This window comes from Gossypium raimondii, chromosome 4 (assembly GCF_025698545.1).
Source record: "Gossypium raimondii isolate GPD5lz chromosome 4, ASM2569854v1, whole genome shotgun sequence".
Lineage (NCBI taxonomy): Eukaryota > Viridiplantae > Streptophyta > Magnoliopsida > Malvales > Malvaceae > Gossypium > Gossypium raimondii.
This window is the reverse complement of record NC_068568.1, coordinates 31125280-31142694: the sequence shown is the minus strand read 5'-3', so window position 1 is coordinate 31142694 and position 17415 is coordinate 31125280. Positions and strand designations below refer to the sequence as shown.

The 17415-nt window shown below is 33.0% G+C and overlaps 1 protein-coding gene across 5 annotated transcripts; it reads right to left on the bottom strand.

The window, feature by feature from the left end:
* Positions 1 to 282: 282 nt before the first annotated feature.
* On the bottom strand, positions 283 to 11328 carry LOC105780564 (cytochrome c oxidase subunit 6b-2). Of its 5 annotated transcripts, XR_008195240.1 has the most exons (6): positions 11167 to 11317; positions 7607 to 7695; positions 7442 to 7520; positions 6434 to 6505; positions 5112 to 5182; positions 4805 to 5042 (listed from the first exon to the last, which is right to left on the bottom strand). XR_008195240.1 is itself a non-coding variant. In XM_012604961.2 (5 exons), the coding sequence occupies exons 1-4, from the start codon at positions 11176 to 11178 to the stop codon at positions 6452 to 6454; spliced, it is 234 nt and encodes a 77-aa protein (XP_012460415.1). In that variant the 5' UTR covers positions 11179 to 11317; the 3' UTR covers positions 283 to 473; positions 6434 to 6451. The 5 variants fall into 5 exon arrangements, 3 of the variants coding, with proteins under 3 accessions (XP_012460415.1, XP_052485479.1, XP_052485478.1); XM_012604961.2 differs by lacking the exons at positions 4805 to 5042; positions 5112 to 5182 and adding an exon at positions 283 to 473; XM_052629519.1 differs by lacking the exon at positions 5112 to 5182.
* Positions 11329 to 17415: the final 6087 nt, after the last annotated feature.

The following is a 17415-nucleotide window of genomic DNA, read 5'->3' as shown; positions in this document are numbered from 1 at the left end:
AAAAAATAAAGTGATCATTGTAATCTGACAATAATAGAAAGGATATCATTAATAACATTCTTTTGCGGTCTTGTAAATTTTCAAGACACAAATAAATATAAAATTTAACTATAGCACCCTATACCTGACCCGAATTACCGAATTTTGACATTGGATGTTACAGACTTAAACATTTTGCAAAAATTTTACGACAGGCATAAAGCCATTCTAAAACATACTTCTTATTCATTTATTTATTGTTCTTAAAACAAAAGATTAATAAAAGAGAGTTTTTAATAATTACATCATATTTTTAAAATGGTATAAGACATTTCAACTTAAAATTTTGTTAAAAACAGACTTCTTCATGGCGTAGAGTACTAAACGTCATATTCCTATGGTGTCTTGTGTATGCATAATATCGCAACTCGAACTGCCACCTTGGCACATTCCTGGCTTGGTCCCTCCTAGTGTACCAACTCTGTAATAGGAACCTGCATCATAAATAGACGCTTGTAAGTTCAAAAGAACTTAGTGACTTTTAATCCAGATTACCTTTGAACATTTATTGTTGAATTCATCAACTTGAAGATTCTTGATTTCTTTTCAGTCTTTGGCGAATACTTTTCTAATATCGAGTGCATACATATATGTCAATTTCTATACTTGACTACCATATGCACAATTCACTCATTATGCAGATTATAGATTTCACCACTCAATGCGGATCTCATTTGTTTTTTAAAAAAATAGATGCATACCTCAAAAAGATATTCATACAAAATCTACCTTCGGCAGATTCTCACACAGACAAATGTTGAACACTTCACCCAGGATGGTGTACTTCTTGGTGGATATTTATACTAACTAATCTTTTAAGATGAACTTCATACAAATCCTAACTTTGGCGAATTCTCATACTGAAGATACCAGTTAAATCATAACTTAAATCAACCCAGACAACAACTTATTCTGATGGATGGAACTATCTCAGTCATCCTATGAAATCCTAAACAACCATGTTACGTATCAAGAGAATGCCCTGGGTTGGCGAATAGCTTAGACTCTAGATAACCTCTATACATATCGTGGAAAAACTCAGATTTGGCAGATACCATGGAATTTAGATAACTTCAATACATAACGTAGACAAAACTCAAGTCTGACGAATACTTAGACCACCCATAACTATGAATACGCCAATTTCTCTATACTGACGACCTACTATGGTCGATTCACTCTTCAGAAACCCTGCTGAGAACTCTTTTCAAGAAATGCTCCTAGGGCAACTTTGAATTTTGCCACTAGGCTATCAAAACAAGAATATCTTCAAACTTACCTAGATCTTTATCATAGATTCAACTATAGGAGAAGTCTCAAAACTTACCCAGGTCTTACCACAAAGGTGGTTAACCCTATTTTGCGTCAAGGGCATTACGAAATACATTACAAAGTCATCACAAAATACGCCACAAAGGCATAATAGAATAGATCTTATTGTATTTATTTTTCAAAAAAGTATCATGGCCATGGGCTTTCCACAGATTTATTTCGTGATTTATCAGTCCGGTTAGCATTATAACTATCCCACTGGAGGCTACACAATAAATCTTCATTTTCACTCTGATCTATTTGTCTGGTTAGCAATGTACCTACCCTACTGAAGGCAACCCAAATGGATCTCTTTCTCACCTTTTTACATAACTCAAAATTTTCAGGCATTTCTCATTTAACACTGAACACACTTACTTAGATTTCATTCATACTCCTAATAGATTCATACTTTCCAATTTCTAATTTGACATGCATACACACCACACATCATCTTATTCATGCATCACATAATATACCTTATTTGTGAACATACAAAACTTTACAATACTTAAGACACATACACTCTTCAATTATTCGAGAAGACATCAGCGTACGAATAGCCATTGTAAATTAACATGTATGAGTCAGGTTAAAGACTCACCTAAAACTCACTTTTACTCAGCTTAGAGTTTTTGTTCTGATAGTCCTACCTAAACTAGCAGTAGCAACTGCTTAAAGGATCATGGAACTTCCATTAAAACTCCATTTACAAACAGATTACCAACATATAAATTTCATGTCACCGCCATGTAGGGCCTCCCACTCACACTCTACTATTATTACACCTTATAACATCCCTATTCTTCAAAAATCTCAACATGCAAAATTATAGAACTTACTAGTAGATTGAAACATCTACTGATTAAACCAAACATCTTAGCTTCCAACCCTAACGAAGAAGAAGAGATTATTTAGGTTTAGGAAGAAGAATTAGAACAGCAAAAGGAAAGAAAGATCATCTGAAATTTTCCCTTTCTATTATATATACTCAGTTTCCCTTTTAGTGGATCTTGAAAAGTGTCAAATGCATACTGAAATTGTCTCTTAAATGCCCTATCAAACTGAGAAAAATATAAAAAGGAAATCCATATGCAGATAATGTTTGACTAATCAAGTCCATTTAGTTGATTGTTAACCAATCTTACTGCAAGACCTACTTGCACAATTTTCTAGCAAATCGAGCGTACCATACCCCTGGAGATAACTCATATGTGGTGTGGTCTTAAAGACACTTTACTCCCCTACAACTTTCTTATATACTTAGTAGACGATTCATGCTCAGCCAAACTCTGTGGTGTACTATTCATTTGTTGTACTGTTTCTTCAATTGAAAAATACCCCGAGATGGAATCCTTAGATATTCTCATGGGTGGATACTTTGTGCGCCAAAATTTAGTTTTCCAAAAGTCTATAGAATGGCAGCCTATGCTATCATAGTGTGCCAAAATAGGTAACATGCATGCCTACCGACCCTTTTTCTCGGATTCGCTGATGTTGGAGTGTGACATTCACCATGTGGTATAGATAATTAACATAGCTATGTTGAAAATTTTGAAATTTAGGATGAGATACAAGCGTATAATATTTGATTAACCCATGATGGAAACTTGACTCAACGCTTGATATAATGTCAAGTCTGAGTTCAATGAGATAAAATACATCATCAATATGTGACTGCTAGTACTAAAAAAATATATAATATCATCCCGAGATGAAAAGTTCTAGGTACCCGTAATGATAAAGTGAAGGATGGACATTATTCTCTTTATAGACCCAAAACTTAAATATGTTAGAGCATTATAATTAGAGGAACACTCTTAATAGGATCTACCTATGTGAGTTGAAGAGTCACCGCTTCTAGGAGCTCAAGGGCTTGGCTCTGACAGCACTCGTGAAAAGAGGTTACAAACACTTGGCCATAATAGTGTCCTTGGATATTGTGCATTAACTAGTCTTGAAATCATTGTGTGAGATGTGTTCGGTTAATCAAATGGAATAGTTAGTTCAAAGCATAGTCTACCATGCCATTTCGATTAACTTTAACATGTTTTCACTAAATGAAAGTTCAATCATAAGACACATTCATTTATGCAATTGATTTCCAAGATTATCAAAATCTAGAATGTTTTGAAAATTGGGGGAGATTGTTGGAACATTTTCAAAATAATATACAATGTTCCAATAGTTGCAAATGAAAAGTTATAAGTAACTAAAAGTTGTACCACTTAATTATTAACCAAGAGTTATCACATTTCATGGTGATGAATTATGTCTCTTAAATTCAAAAAGTTATATCACTTTATTATTAACAATGAATCAATGGTTATTCATGGATACATCTATTGAATATCTATATTTATTATTAATGATGTAACTATCCATTTAGATAGTTGTGTTCCTATGAAGGGACATGAGAATTGTAAATAAGAGTCAAATTTCATATGTTGGACACACCGAAAAACATAGAAACAAAGTTTCTTTCTATTTTCCTCCATCTTTTGTATTCTCAGATCGTTCTATAAAAAATTACTACAAAAATTCTTTATAGAAATTGATATTATTGTTATGCTCCACTCAATGGGCTATTTCCGTCAATGCAAAACGTCGACAGTTATTGAGTTTCATTGTATCCTAGAAGTTTATTTGTCACTAACTCTTTTGCACACCATGATATAAGTGAAAGCAAATAAAACTTTAAAAAAATGACATTGATACATGCCTTGAAGCCTTCATTAATTTTTCATAAGTTCACTTTATCCCCATACACCAACACTTTATACTCCATTTTTCCAGGTAGAGATTAGAATGAAAATCTAAAAACACTACTAAAATGAAGTGTAAATCTAATCTATTACACCCAAAGGTTACAATAGAAAGTAAAGAGATTTCAAACAAACCTCATGCAACAAAGATTTGAATCTAAAGCAACTAATTAAAACCTGTTTCTCTGATTTCTTCCTATCATTTACACTCTACACCATGAAAATAATTCGCAAAAACAATTTACACTCAAATTTTTATTTATGAGAAAGTCAAAATTATCCTGGATTAATTTGCAGTTTGAAAGACTTATCCTAATTAAAAATTACAAGAAACACTAAAGAATTAATGAGTCAATATCTTTTATACATTTTGTTTTATATAAAAAAATTACTAAGGACATCCATACAAATAGTATTAAATTAATCATGTAAAAATATTTTAAAAATATTTTAGTTATTTTATTAATAACTATAACATTAATAATTAAATTATTGTTAATAAAATAAATATTATTAATAATATGTTACAAAAAGAAACATGAAAAAGAATCTACATTTTTATTACTTTTTATTTATCCAATTATATTAATATATATTTAAAATATTTACTAATTAAAATATATATGAAGATGGTTTTATGATTTTTTTTTGGGTAAAACTTTTAAACTCGTGATTTTTCCAATTACCTATTATTATCACGTAATAATTAGTAATATATTGATAAATTATTTTTCTAATGTCAGTCTAATAATATAGTTAATAATAAATAAAATTCTTGTGAGTTTAATATTTTTCAAACTCAACCTACTTGTATGCCAGACTTATACTAATGAGAATTTGTTCCCAGGAAATTTCCACGAAAGCCGTCCATCTCTCTGGCACTTCAACTGAGATGCCAGTCGTCTTATCTGCATGATCTTCCTCCAGCTACAAACTCATTACTTTTACTACGGACTAAAGTGGTAAAATAAAATACACATTCACAAAGAGATTTACATCTACTGTGCTTCAAATTTCGATCAATTGTTGCTGCTGCCGCTAAAACCCTTTTTGTTGTGCCATTTCACCTGTACATGTATAGAGATGGCAACAGGGCAAAACGGGTAAGATTTTTGCCCACCCCGACCCCAAACCCATCCTGGAATTATATACCCGACACCCGACCCCACCCCGACCCAAAATTTTATAAAAAAACTGACCCCAGACTTATTTTATTGCATCAAACAAATTTTGTAATTATAAAATAATTAAATCAATTAGTTTGATGTACTAATTTTTTTTTTTTTATATAATAGTTAGTTTGATGCACCATTTATAATTACAAGTATGTTTAAACTCTTTTGCGGACTTTTTTTAACCATCAACCAACACAAAATATATGAGGTTCAACAGAACATCACTGGCAAGTATAAAAAGAAAATGTAAATTGCATATTATTTACAAAGGTTAGAACCTGACTTTTTGCCTCTTCTAAACATTTCTCAGTAATCAAAAGAGGAAAATTTTATAGGAAAACACATACATCATCCAAGCTTTGGTAGACGAAGAGTTGCAGAAATTTATAGAAACAAGAGAAAATCCAAAAACCACTCCTCAAATAACACTAAAATTATCGACCCTTTGTGATCAGTAAACAAAATTAATATACCATGAAGACAAATGGACATAACACATAAAATAATTAAAAGTCACAGTTAACGGGTTAAGAGAGTTTTCATTGAGGGGTTAAATTGTAATTAAAAATAGCAATAGGGGTAATTTGGCAAATATCCTGGGGCAAGGCAGGGCAGATTTATCCTAAACCCGACCCTGACCCGACTAGTTTTTAAATGTAACCTGACCCTAACCCAATTTTAGTAAAAACAAACAAACCCACCCTATGGAGTCAGATCAGATCGGAAACAGTCGGTTTCAGTATATTTTGCCATCCCTATACATGTACGATGCAAAAACCTCAAGTCTCAAATGAGCATCCGAATAAACAATCTCAGGCATGTATTTGATTCTGGTTTAAAGAACAAAAGCTCAAAAGAGATTGGTTAAAATAATGTTCAACCTTGACACTGCTTTTGGACCTGACAAAGCTCTGAAACAATCGGCTAAATTTGCAGGTTCATGAATTAAGACATCGGGAAAACATCAAAGGTCATACTCCAGTTTTTGACCGACTAATCGACTATAGTGCATTATTGCTCGATAAATCCAATAAATCTCCATTTGTAGCTTATTAATTCAAAGAATTCTAGGATAGACATTGAAACTAGCCAAATATAAGATCAAGAGAAGAATATGAACTCCCCATGCCAGAGAAGAATCACCTTATTTTCAATGTGCAATCACAGAGGACCTGGGAAAGTACCATTCTCCCTCTGCTCACTCCACCTCTCAACCTACAACATTTTGGGCAATATAAAATATTAAAATACAAAAAACAAGTTAAATATAATTGCCAAACTTGTTCATTTTCTGTTTCCTTTACAAGTAGCTGCTCATACAAGCAACTAGAGAAAATGAACAAAACATTTTAGAACATGTAGAATGTAAATAGTGAAGACTGGGATGTTATTCTGTTATTCATTGATCAACCAGCCAACCAATAGCAGGGAACATGTGAAATAATACATTACAGCACAATGACTAGTGAAGTAAATAAAATCCCAATAATTAACAAAGCATTCACCACTTACCAATAAACCTGGTTTCAAAATTTCCTAAACATAATCTAATCTACATATATTCACATATTAGTTTCATCACCTTATCTGCCCGTCTACGCATCTAAACAACACTAATATAGGAAGATTTATGACTACAAAAAGCATTCAATGACAATCTAATTCTTAGTAGGTATTTCCTCTTTTCTGTTTTTAATTATTATCACAGCACTATTAATCATGATCCTATCAACACATCACATAGGACAATTAAATATTGTAGTATACTACTGTGATATGATACTTCTGCTGATTCAGTAGGCAAATATACCAGCACAAAAGTCGATAGTATAATCAACTAAACACTATAGACGTTTGGTGAGAAAAACAAGAACCTGGAACTTGCTTATGTCCATGAATATTGGAGGATAATTCATATTTACAACTATTAAGCTGTGTATGAATCAGTTGGTATCTAAAACCACAAATTATGCCACAAGCTTTATCAATGATGACCTAAGCTTGTGAACAACAGAAATTGGTACTAGAAAGTCAGAAAACAAGCACACAATGATAAAGTTCATATGATAAAGCCTACATTCTCTACAACAGGACGAACTCTAGCTCAGTTATGATTTAAAAAATTAAACAAAAAGAAAAAGGTATACTAACCCATTCACCAGGACAAAGAGAAAGATAGTATTTGGCAAATCTCTCACATTCATTAGATTCTCCTTTTGCAGCCAAGCACCTGTAGTTGATTTCAAAAAATAAAAAAGAAAATTACATTTGCTAGTTTCCTAACAAGCAGAATTTGAAAATTAACAATCAATAAACCCGTGGAACTCAATGTAACGGGTGAAACAATGTCTAGTTTGATTTGTTGTAGGGAAACGAAAGTCAGCTGGGGCTGTTTTCAGTTCAATCTGTGGCAATACAAGAAAAAGAGATAGTATGGAGGAAATGTGAGAACTAATAGATATAACTTGATATGAATTTGTTTCTTGCCAGCTCAGCGAAAATTCAATCATGACAGTCCAGATTAATTTACCAAAGGAAATATAAAGTAGAATAAATACACATCTATAAGTTCAGCATGCATGCGCGCGCGCGCATAACATTTATAGCAGCTAAACAACCTTCCATGAGAAACAGATGAAAGAAAAGCTACTACAGTTTCATGACGCCACAGAAAGGGCATCTGAAACTTCTTACCGCAGAATCAAAGCATCTTCTGATTCATAGTTCAAAAAGAAGTTGGCGGATAACAGAAGCAGCCACCAAAGATGTTTAAATACATTTACAATGATTTTCAAGGTTGCTTGTAATGCCCATGCCTTAAAATTGTTACAAGTCCAATTATGAGAGCATAATTGGGAGTTTGAGTAGGCTTTATCTTTTGTTGTTGAGACCTCGCTTCATGTTTTTCCTTTTTCTTTTTGGTCAAATAATCCTAGCTTTAAGTTCACTTGTGTTAAAACTGAAGGTTTTTTTTTTATTTCATTCCTTCTTCTAGCTTTTTATGTGGGAAGAAAATTTTCATGACTCTCTAAGAGTCTTATTTTGGGCGTCCCCTTACATTATTGGATTATATGAATAGTTTAGGTACCATCATTTTAAGTCACATTTGTTAATTTGTTAAATGGTTAGCTTCCTAATTAGACTCTGGAGTATTTGCTAAAGTCATAATTGTACTAAGTGTCCTAGTTCTTATTTGAACATGAGTGCTGTGATTCTATAAAAGAAATCTCCATTGGAAGGTAGAACTACTTGAGAAAATTTCCAGCATTATTGCTCGGTTTATCATTTGAGAAAATAAACCTATGGTGTGATTCCTAAGGTCAAAGCCCATATGATTTCTTATTATTACTTTCAAAAATTAAGAACCAGCTCCAAGCTACTTCACCATAGAATGGTCATTTAACAAACTTTTGGTTTAGGACAAGAAAAGATTTCAAAGTAATGTTCACAGACATGATTCAAAATTCCCACACCTAACCATCAATTGATGTTCATAAACATAATTCACAATACAACAACAGACTTAGAACAAGAAAGTTGTACAGCATCACAAATTCCATAACTCATCCAAGAACCACAAGAAAGTTAACTTCATTAAGTCATTAGATGAGGACACACTAAGTATTTTTATCTTCTATCAATTCAAGGTCAGAATAGAAAAGACACCAAGAAATAAGTTAAAACTTTAAATATATATATCTGCATGCTTAAACTTGGCATTTTGCTTTTAAAATATCCTAGTTTCTCTTTAGATAATACCTTCAATTGCACAAGTCCACAATTGCATTCCAATATTGTAGATACTTATTGTTGGCTATTCACATTTACTCCCAGAATTCGATAGAGCACTGCACCTAGGTTTGGACAGTGCAGCCTCGAACAGTGCACCTCGAAGTTCTGCACCTAGGAGAAACTCTCCCTGGAGCAAAGCAAGGTGGTAAAACTTGCTAATAGCACAGCTTGGCAGAGCTTGCTTGGCACTACTTGCCTATCAAGCCAGTAGTGGACTTTGCACGAAAAGAACTATAGCATGACGTGGAACAGTTAACCAGCATGCATCACTACATAAAGAGCAGTGGAGCTAATCCGGAAATGGGCACAGGACTCGTGGGTTTACTCCACTTTTGAGATGTCCTAGAGGGTATATTTTGGAGTCACGGATATGGAAATCCTTAAGATACCTCCTTAACCTTAGCGATATTTTCCTTCTCCCTTCGCATAGGTAATGCATTCCTGAATGTAGCAATATCATGTGATCAACCTTTATATCATCTATCACCTAGAATTCTCCCATGACAAATTTTTAACTCATTGTAACCCATTAACCCATGTTTTTTGCCACAGTTGTCATCTTCATAACTTCCCAATCTCTTCTGTAATTTTTATTGGTGGAAATATAATCAAGGTTACAAAGATTACATATTATTAGATCATTCAATAATTAGACAAACTTTGGTCTCTCAAGAATTTCTCTGTAGTTTTCTGTCTGAATCATTCCTATAGCCATACTTTTTCACCATCCTAAGGCACCTTCTTACTTCATCACCTTTACTTGCCATGAACTTGCTCTTTAGGATCTATTCTAAGCTTCTCTCCACCTTCTCACACAACATTGCATTGTAAGTTGGATATTTCCTGTGCTTAGACAAACAACCTTCTACAAATGTCTTTAAAGTATGTCTGAATTTGTAGATCAAATGGCATAATGCTTCCTACAGTACGACCTTTGATGTCAACATGCTTCGCTCTCTATGTAAGTAAGAATATAATCTCCCTCGGTGTCTTCTTAAGTTACTTTAAACAAAATAATTCATAATTGCTATTAAGAGAAGAAAACGCATTGGTCTTTGCGACAAGATAAACTTACTCTATAACTTATCATTCATAGAAAGGCGAGGAAGGGTGACAAGAGAAACCATTCGTATAATGTGAGCAGTGACTATTAAAGTTGCCTTTCAAATTACATCCTAGTTTTAGATTAAGTTTTTGTTAGGTAAAACAAACCTCACAGTGAAACTACAATTGCGTATTCCTAGAAAATTTGACTAAATAACAAAACAAAACACATATGTACCAGTTTACCAAAGTAAAACCTCTATACTTTTATTATACTCAAATAAATGTTTAAATATTAAATTTGCAGAGTAATCCTTTAACCTTTAATTTGTAAAGACCTTAACCGTTAATTTGTAACACGTAAGCCCTTCACATAAATCAATTTTTCATCTGAAATAAAGTCTTCTTTGGGTATAAATCAGAAGGCAAAAGCTGATTTGGGTACAACAAAAGGGCTTAGAAAAAATGGTTCAAGGTTTTCTTTACTATTTTAGCCTTGTAATATACAAAAAGATTCACTAGGCTACAAAGATAAACAATCTATCATATTATGCGAACCAACGCAGTATTCTACGCACAAATTCTTCATTTGATGCGGAGCCTAATGCAATTCTCAACAATGATGGTTGACCCCTTCTGACTGAGACAACTCTTAACGTATGGTACTAAACTTCTAGAACATTCCGCTTAAAAGTTATGTCAAGTAACACATGTAAAACACTTTTTCCCCTAAAGCAATAAACTTTCAGATTCACATGACTTTCAAAATTTTAGTATGCCCCTATTTGTTCAGCATCTGCAGGGAATGAAAAAGTCACAACTAAAACCTAGAAATGTAAAAAGAGGGTGTCATTAAAAGACCAAAGTAATTGGCCCATCTTAGGTAAAGATGAAAACAATGAACAAATTTGAGATCAATGGAGGAAATCTCTATCGAAATTTGAATCTCTATACAGATATTTCTTTGATTTTCTTTTTCATATCTGAACCTTGTAAAATATTCGGGGACGGGGAGGAATGAAGAGAAAGCGGGAGGTTACCTCGTCTGCCATTACTGATCCGGCGAATGAGCTAAGACGGTGAATTGCTGATATTTTTCCCTGACGGATTTTAAAATTGATTAGAACCGAATAGCCAATAAATACTCTCCCAGGTTCCTCCCATTACGCTCTAATTGTGCTACAGTCCCTTCACTCATCTCACATTTTACATTTAATCCCTCTATTTTAAACTTTTGGAAGGGATAAAGCAACATTTGGTCCTTAAACATGACAATTTTCTCAACTTAGCCCCTAAAACTTTTTCCATATTAGTCCTCGAACTTGACAACTTTTCCTAGTTTTGGTCCATGTGATGTCATGGCACTTTAATATTGTGCCACATTATCACCTAAAAAAATGTTAATATATACTTCACCCCATAAACTTGTCCATAAACTTGTCTAGTTGTATCTAGTTTGTACCTATTTATTTATTTTACCTAATTGGTACCTAAGCTTATAATCCATCAACTAGGTTGCTACATTCGCAGTAACACTATTCGTATGTGTTAAAGTGTTGCTAACAGTTAGTCCGACAACGATAGATGATAGCCTCTTAGTATGCCACGTGGCAAACATAAATTAAGAATTATATTTTATTAATTTATATATTTTTAAATATTTTTAATTTTATGTTTGCCACATGAGATACTAAAAGGCTACCACGTGCCACTACTGGATTGACTATCAGTGTCGCGTTAGCACAAACTAACAGTGTTAGCATCGAGGTAGCAAAATGGTTGATGAAATACAAGTTCAAGTATGAACTAGGTTTAAAAAAATTAGGTACCATCTAGGTAAAAATGGACAAGTTAAGGGGGCAAAATATATATTAACTCCCCAAAAAATTATGTTTTTTATAAAAAATTTAGGTGATATCGTGGTATAATCTCAGAATTCCATATCATCATAAAGATAAAATTTAGGAAAGGTATCAAGTTCAAGAGTCAATGTGGATAAAAAAAAGTTTAGGGACCAAATTGAGAAAAATTGCAAGTTCATAGATTAAATGTTGCATTATCCCTTTTAGGACTTTAGTTATTTTATTCTTTTGATTCAATAATTGAAATTCATTTCATGATTCCTCATAAGAGTTTCATAAATTAGATTATTTGGATTTTTATAAAAAATACTTATTTACTTGTGTAATATAAATCGCATGGAAGCCATGTAAGAAAATGTATATCAACTTTTATACTACTTTTTGAAATATTGCTAAAGAATCTTACAATCTTCATTCCAATTTAATTCAATTATTTACACATGTTATTATATTCCATATGTAATCATGTCATGTTATAAAATCAATTTTGGGGTTAGAACGAGCTTACAAAAGCTCTTTCGATAATCCTTTGTCGACTGAAGACTAAAATGTAAAACTTTCAAACTTTCTCAAGTTGGGGTCGTGGCCATGAAAGAATCACATCCCGACTTCTAGGGTAGAGGCTCATCACTGCGACTTCAATTATTCAATGTCACGACTTCAACAAGAGACGTCACGACATTGAAGGTTAATGTCATGACCTCCATAGGGTGGTGTCGTAACATTGAAGGCAACCCCCCTAAAAAACTTGCATCATTTGATTCAACCTATGAATTTCTTAACACATTTGGTTCTTAGACCCCAAATTGCAAATTTTACTTAACATATATGCCTGTTTAATAACTTAAACATTTCAACCTTATGTTACACACACACACACACACACACACACATATATATATACACATATCATAAACAAGTCATGTACCATAAATTAACTAACCATTATAACCAAAATAAAAAATCGACAATTTAATACTTAAAACTAACTGAATCCTGGATACATGCCACATAAAGAACTGTACAAATATTGTTGAGTTAAGAGTTATAGTTTGGATTGGATCAATCCTCAAGTCATCAATATCTACAATTAGCTGCGCACGAAATAAACAAACTATATGTAGGAAATATATTACTACAAAACAAAATCATTAGCACTAACTGGATAAATAAATCGTGTAAATAAATAAAATAATAACCATGTCATGGAAGAACACTATCGTAGAAGCAAATTTGCCCTAATCAGTGTAATCGTATAGTAGACGTCGCCCCCCAAGGTTAGCACAATACTTCAATATTCATACACTCAAATAAAGAAGATGGAACAAAATTGGTGTTGTTCTTCTCAAAGAAATAGAAAATTAACCAGAAAATAGAGCTGAAAAAAGTGATTGGAAAATATACTAGAAAGAAATAGATGAGTTCTGGGAGAAAAGATAGGTTGTTGTTGTGTATTGTTCTGTGTAATGAGGAGAATATCTGACCAATTTATAGGACATTTTGAAGGGCAAATTAGTAATTTGTAGGGCCAGTCCAACGGCCAGAAACTGCCATAAGCCAACAGCTAGAAACGGCTAAGCCAACCAACGATCAAAAATTGACTTTTTCAAAATTGTAACAGCTTGGAAACTAAAAAATTTTAAAACAAAAAAATATATTTTTTAAAGAAAAACAGCAAAAAATTTATCCAAAAAGAAACACGAGCGGTACATGTCGTAGACATGTGTTAATACGAACACGGGGCTTTTATCCCCAATTACTCAATGAGGGTAAGAGGTAAGGTTATATTTAAACTCTCTTATAAGCCTTTCCTCAACCAATGTGGGATATGCCATTTTGCATTACCAACATTCCCCCACTAATGCAAAAAATTGGAAATTTTGTAAACATGAGAAAGGGTAAAACGTGAGAAGAGAAACAACGAAATTAGTCACTTAAGCACTAGTATCTAGTGGATTTGAACTAGTACGTAGTGAAATAAGTGGTTCTTCTCTTTAACAAGTGAACAAATCTTGAACTTGTTAAAATAGGGGTTAACTCATGACACACGACTAATATCAGATCCAATTTATGTTCAGCGATAGATCATCAAGTTTTAGCTAATACACCTCAGGATGCTAGTAAGTGTTCTAAAAAGACTGTCCAATCTCTTTCATAGAAGGTGGATAATTCTTCACACTTACGTAGGTGGATAATTCTTCACACTGTCCAATCTCTCAATTTTAAATTTAGTGAATTCATCAAGTCTGTCTCCATAGGACCACCCAAACTTTGGGATATGAACTCGTTAAAAGTAAGAAACTCAACCTCATATGTCGATGAATTCATCAAGTTTGTCTTAATAGGACCACCTAAATTCTGGGCTATGAATTCATTAAGAGTAAGAACTTAACCTTCTGCATGTATGTTATTCGTCATAAGGATAGGTAAAATGTACACTATAAGTCTTTCTATAGTTTCGTTTGACCACATTGAACTTAGAAAACTAAGTCGGGTATCCACCATGAATTCCTCAACCACTGGGCTTAGAAACATCCCCCTCAACGAATCAAGAACCATTTTCCTACTTAACTCTTTAGTTAGTGGATCAACTAGGTTCCTTGTAGACCTCACGTACTCCAAAATAAGTACTCCATTCTTTACTAAATGTCTCACAAATTCTTTCTTATTCGAATGTGCCTCTTCTTACCATTGTAAGCTTGGCTCTTAGCAACACAAATTGCACCTTTTGAGTCACCTAATAGAGATACGAGAGGTGCTGGTTTTCGCCATAAAGGAATCTTTACAAGTAAATTCCTAAGCCACTCGACTTCTTACCCAGCTAAGTCAAGAGATATAAATTATGATTCCATCATGGAGCAAGCAATACACATATGTTTATCAAACTTTTGAGAAATAGTTGCTCCTCCCAAAGTAAAGACATACCCACTTGTAGAGCTAACTTCATCATTATAAGTTACTCAGTTTGCATCACAATATCCCTCTAGAATTGTAGGGTATCTGAAAAATTCCAATTTCCAAGTTATTGTACCTTTAAGGTATTTAAGCAAATGATTTAGAGCATTCTAATGCTCAATGTTAGGATTATGGGTATATTGATTGCATAAACAATATCAGGCCGAGTGTAATTCATAAAAAACATAAGGCTTCCAATAATTTTAGCATACTCTTATTGAGAAACACTATTTCCTTTATTCTTCATTAGTTGTTTGCTAGAATCAAAAGGAGTTTTCACAGGAATTACATCAACGCTATTAAGCTTGTTTAACACTTTCTCAATATAATGAGATTGGTTTAAAGTAAATCCCTTTTCTGATTTAGTAACACTAAATCCTAAGATTACATCTACCTCTCCTAATTAGGCATATCAAGCTTGGTAGATAAGAAATTTTTGGTTATGTTAATGACTTTTATATTAGTGTTAAAAATTAACATGTCTCCACATACAGACTTATGATGACATAATCAAAACCAAACATTTTAGAATACACAATGTATCTGCACCATTAACAATAAAACCAAAACTTAGAATAGTCTTATGAAATTTCTCATATCATTATTTTGGAGCTTGTTTGAGATCATACAAAGATTTTTTGAGTCTGTAACTTTATCTTCCGTACTAGGTGCTACAAATCCTAGAGGTTGCTACATGTATATCTCCTCTTCCAAATCACCATTCAAGAAAGTTGTCTTTAAATCCATCTGATGTACCAAAAAATTGTGAATAGAAGTTAAAAACAAAAAACAAAACACGAATGCTCGAGATCTTAATCACAATAGAGTATGTATCAAAATAATATATTCCAAATTTTTTAGTGAACTCTTTTGCAACTAGTCTTGTCTTATACCTCTATATTGACACATCTAGTCTAAGTTTCTTTCTAAAGGCCCATTTATTTCTAATAGGTCTAAAACCTCTAGGCAAGTCTATGACCACCTATAAACGAGTTATCATTTATAATAAAAATAACACACAAAAAAAATATAAATTAAATCGGCTGTGTTTGCAAGTGCATAGGTCAAATTGTAATATAGTATAGTTTATAAGGAAACACTTAGAAGTATTCCGAGGATCATACGCAAGGGAGGATGAAATAAATTTATAAAAAATTAACTCGCTCCAGGGTTTGTAATTAACTTTAGATTAGGGTTTTAGGGTGGATTAGATATCAATTAACCAATTATTACCTTTTCACCTCTAACTAATTAATTGATTGGTTGATACTCGTTTATCTCCTGACCTCACTTTCTCAACCAAGATAAACTATGATTTACTCGGTTCAACTTATCTCCTGATCTCATCTAACCTATGATAACTTCCTAGGGTTGTCAAGCCTAGGGGTTAAGAACACATAATCTATACAAACTAATGCTCTTGGGAAACCCTAAATTCTCTTTTAATCATGTCCCCATCCACTTGTTAATCTCCCCTAAGGGATTTAGCCACTCATGTTATTCATAATCTCTAACTCAATTGAATTAATCATGTAAAGAACACGATTGAATCATACGAGAAATGAGATTAAAATAATCATGGATTGACATCGAATGGATAACGAAATAGTAAACCAATTGATTAGAATAATAAAATATGTCGATTGCAAAGAATAAATAAACTAAATACTTCAATAATATAAAATAACCTTCGGATCGAAATCGATTCCAAGAGGAAAAACAAATAGTTTAGAAAAGCTGAAAGAAAACTAATCTCATCCTACTCCTAAACTATTAGGGTTTTTGATTGCGTCTAGGATAACTTGTTACATCAAACCCCTAATGTCTTATTTATAGGAGTGATGGAAGCCCAAATTAGGTCTTCAGCACGTCTTAGGTCTTTGTTTAAAGTCAATTGTGCGGACGAAAATAACCCCGACATACTTGGGTAGCAAGTCAACCTATGTCGCACCATACAAGGTCTATGGCACGGCACGACATGCAATTTCTACCTTGTATGGTTCATTTCATACCTTGACGTCTCGAGAAGCTTGTGCATCACTTGTCCCTTGCTCCCACATCAATTGGGTCTATTAGTTTTCATCCTACACACTCAATTACACATATTAGCACTACCTAAGGCTCGTGTCGACCTATAGGTCACAACACTGACAAGTTGTGTTAAAAACACTTATTTTACTCATATTTAATCTTAAGTACTAAATATCAAAAACGTAATATTAAATATGAAATTGCCTACAAAACAAGCTCCTTAAGTGCGGAAATAACCCGAATTAACTACTACATTTGACGATAGGTTAAATACCCCCTACACTTAAGTCTTTGCTTGTCCTAAAAAAATGAACAAAACAAAACAAAAATCGAAAATAAACTAAACTAAAAATTATAAATAAACATGCCAAGAAAAGAAAATGTACTTGAGTTATCTGGATATAGGAAATGGGTAGAAATATATTAACAAGATAGTGTAAA